Here is a 2,331-nt window from a genome sequence, read left to right on the forward strand (position 1 = left end):
CATCCGCGGCCCCGCTCGCTCCGCGTCCATCCTCTCCCTCCTGTGCAGCCTTTGCCCCGCTTCCCACGCTGGCCGTGGCGCAATCACCCCCGTGGGGCCGGCTCCGAGGTCATCCCAGGTCAAAGTGCCACCACCGCACCGACACCCTGCCTCCCGCCCGCACCTGCCACCGCGCGACCTCTCCCCCGTCCCTTTGTTCACGGTCTTCTTCCAACGCCAATGGAGCCGCATCCCCAGGACCCAGATCAAGGCCTTGGCCATGTCGACGCCCAGTGTAACTCAGTGGATGCTCCTGGATCTGGCAGCCGCAGCTCGGACACAGCCCCCGACACATCCTGGCGGCCCCACAAATGGCCCCGCTGCGTGGCTCCGGGCATCGATCTATGAACCAGGAGGTCACGGTTCGATTCCCGGGCAGGGCACATGCCCGGGTTGCAGGCTCGGTCCCCAGTGGGGGGCGTGCAGGAGGCAGCTGATCTATGATTCTCTTTCATCATTGATGTTTCTGTCTCTCTCTCCCTCTCCCTTCCTCTCTGCAAATCAATAAAAAATATATTAAAATTAAAAAGGCCGCCCTAACCAGTTTGCTCAGTGGATAGAGCCTCGGCCTGCGGACTGAAAGGTCCCAGGTTCGATTCCGGTCAAGGGCATGTACCTGGGTTGCGGGCACATCCCCAGTGGGAGGTGTGTGGGAGGCAGCTGATCGATGTTTCTCTCTGATGTTTCTACTATCCCTCTCCCTTCCTCTCTGTAAAGAATCAATAAAATATATTTTTAAAAAATAAATAAAAATAAATTTAAAAGGCCCCACAAATGGATGAAGGGCTGCATGGAAGTGCAAAGCAACACAGCACACCTGGGCACGCACCCCTGGTGTGTCCAGGAAGGCGTGCTGGAGGCCGGGCCTCCCTCAGAGAGGGCTTGTGCTTGGTTCAATGCTCTGCTGTATATTCTGAAATTCTCCATAATTTCCCAACCAGGGGCCCTGCATTTTCCTCTTACCCTGGTCCTGACTGGAGCTCCCCAGCCCTCCCCAGCCCCTAAACGTCTCCCGTAAAATATATAAGAAATAAATAAAAATAAATTTAAAAGGCCCCACAAATGAATGAAGGGCTGAATGGAAGTGCAAAGCAACACAGCACACCTGGGCATGCACCCCTGGTGTGTCCAGGAAGGCGTGCTGGAGGCTGAGCCTCCCTCAGAGAGGGCTTGTGCTTGGTTCAATGCTCTGCTGTATATTCTGAAATTCTCCATAATTTCCCAACCAGGGGCCCTGCGTTTTCCTCTTACCCTGGTCCTGACTGGAGCTCCCCAGCCTTCCCCAGCCCCTAAACGTCTCCCGCTGCATGATCTCCCAGTGGTTACTGGTCCCTTAGCTGACAAAATGCAGAACAGCACAGGCGATATTAATTAATCCACGGAGCGAGGGACATTTTAAACGCTCTCACTTGGCCGGGCCAGTGTGGCTCAGTGGATTGAACGTCGTCCCGTGCACCAAGAGGTTGCTGTTTCGATTCCCCCGTCAGGGCACATGCCGGGGTTTGGGGCTCAATCCCCTGTTGGGGGCGTGCAGGAGGCAGCTGATGGAAGTTTCTATCTTTCTTCCTCTCCCTTCCCCCCTCTCTCTCTAAAAAAAATCAAAGAAATGTTTTTTAGCCCTAGCTGGTTTGGCTCAGTGGATAGAAGTGCACCAAGAGGTTGCTGTTTCGATTCCCCCTTCGGGGCACAAGCCGGGGTTTGGGGCTCAATCCCCTGTTGGGAGCGTGCAGGAGGCAGCTGATGGAAGTTTCTATCTCTCTTTCTCTCCCTTCCCCTCTCTCTCTCTAAAAAAAATCAATTAAAGAAATGTTTTTAAGCCCTAGCTGGTTTGGCTCAGTGGATAGAGCACCAGCCTGTGGACTGAAGGGTCCAGGGTTCAATTCCAGTCAAGAGCACATGCCCGGGTTGTGGGCTCCATCCCCAGTGGGGGACGTGCAGGAGGCAGCCGATTCATGATTCTCTCTCATCATTGATGTTTTCCTCTCTCTCTCTCTCTCTCTGTCTTCCTTGCTCTCTGAAATCAAGACAAATATATTTTTTTATAAAAGATCAGGTCATTTTTTAAAATGTATTTTTTTAAGCTTTTATTTGCATTTACTTCTTAGATATCCTGCTCTAATGGCTGCTTAGCCTTCCCAGGGGCCACAGACCCCTTTGAGAATCTAATAAGAGCTATGACCTTTCTTCCCAGGAAAATACTTCTGCACATAAAGTTGTATTTATGGGGGTGGGAGGATCGTGGACCCGGCACTAGGACACCACTATGAACTGGGAGTGGGAAGGAAGGGAGGG

The 2,331-nt window shown here is 52.8% G+C and overlaps 1 protein-coding gene across 1 annotated transcript in view; it reads right to left on the reverse strand.

Moving 5' to 3' along the window:
- Nucleotides 1–261, reverse strand: part of UBE2Q2 (ubiquitin-conjugating enzyme E2Q family member 2) — a 32,083-nt gene extending 31,822 nt beyond the window's left edge. The window contains exon 1 of the mRNA XM_014546252.1: nucleotides 164–261. Coding sequence (XP_014401738.1) covers nucleotides 164–261 — 98 coding nt within the window. The remainder of the gene's footprint in view (nucleotides 1–163) is intronic.
- Between the last annotated feature and the right edge of the window lie 2,070 nt (nucleotides 262–2,331).

Source organism: Myotis brandtii, unplaced genomic scaffold (assembly GCF_000412655.1).
Source record: "Myotis brandtii unplaced genomic scaffold, ASM41265v1 scaffold439, whole genome shotgun sequence".
NCBI classification, from domain to species: domain Eukaryota; kingdom Metazoa; phylum Chordata; class Mammalia; order Chiroptera; family Vespertilionidae; genus Myotis; species Myotis brandtii.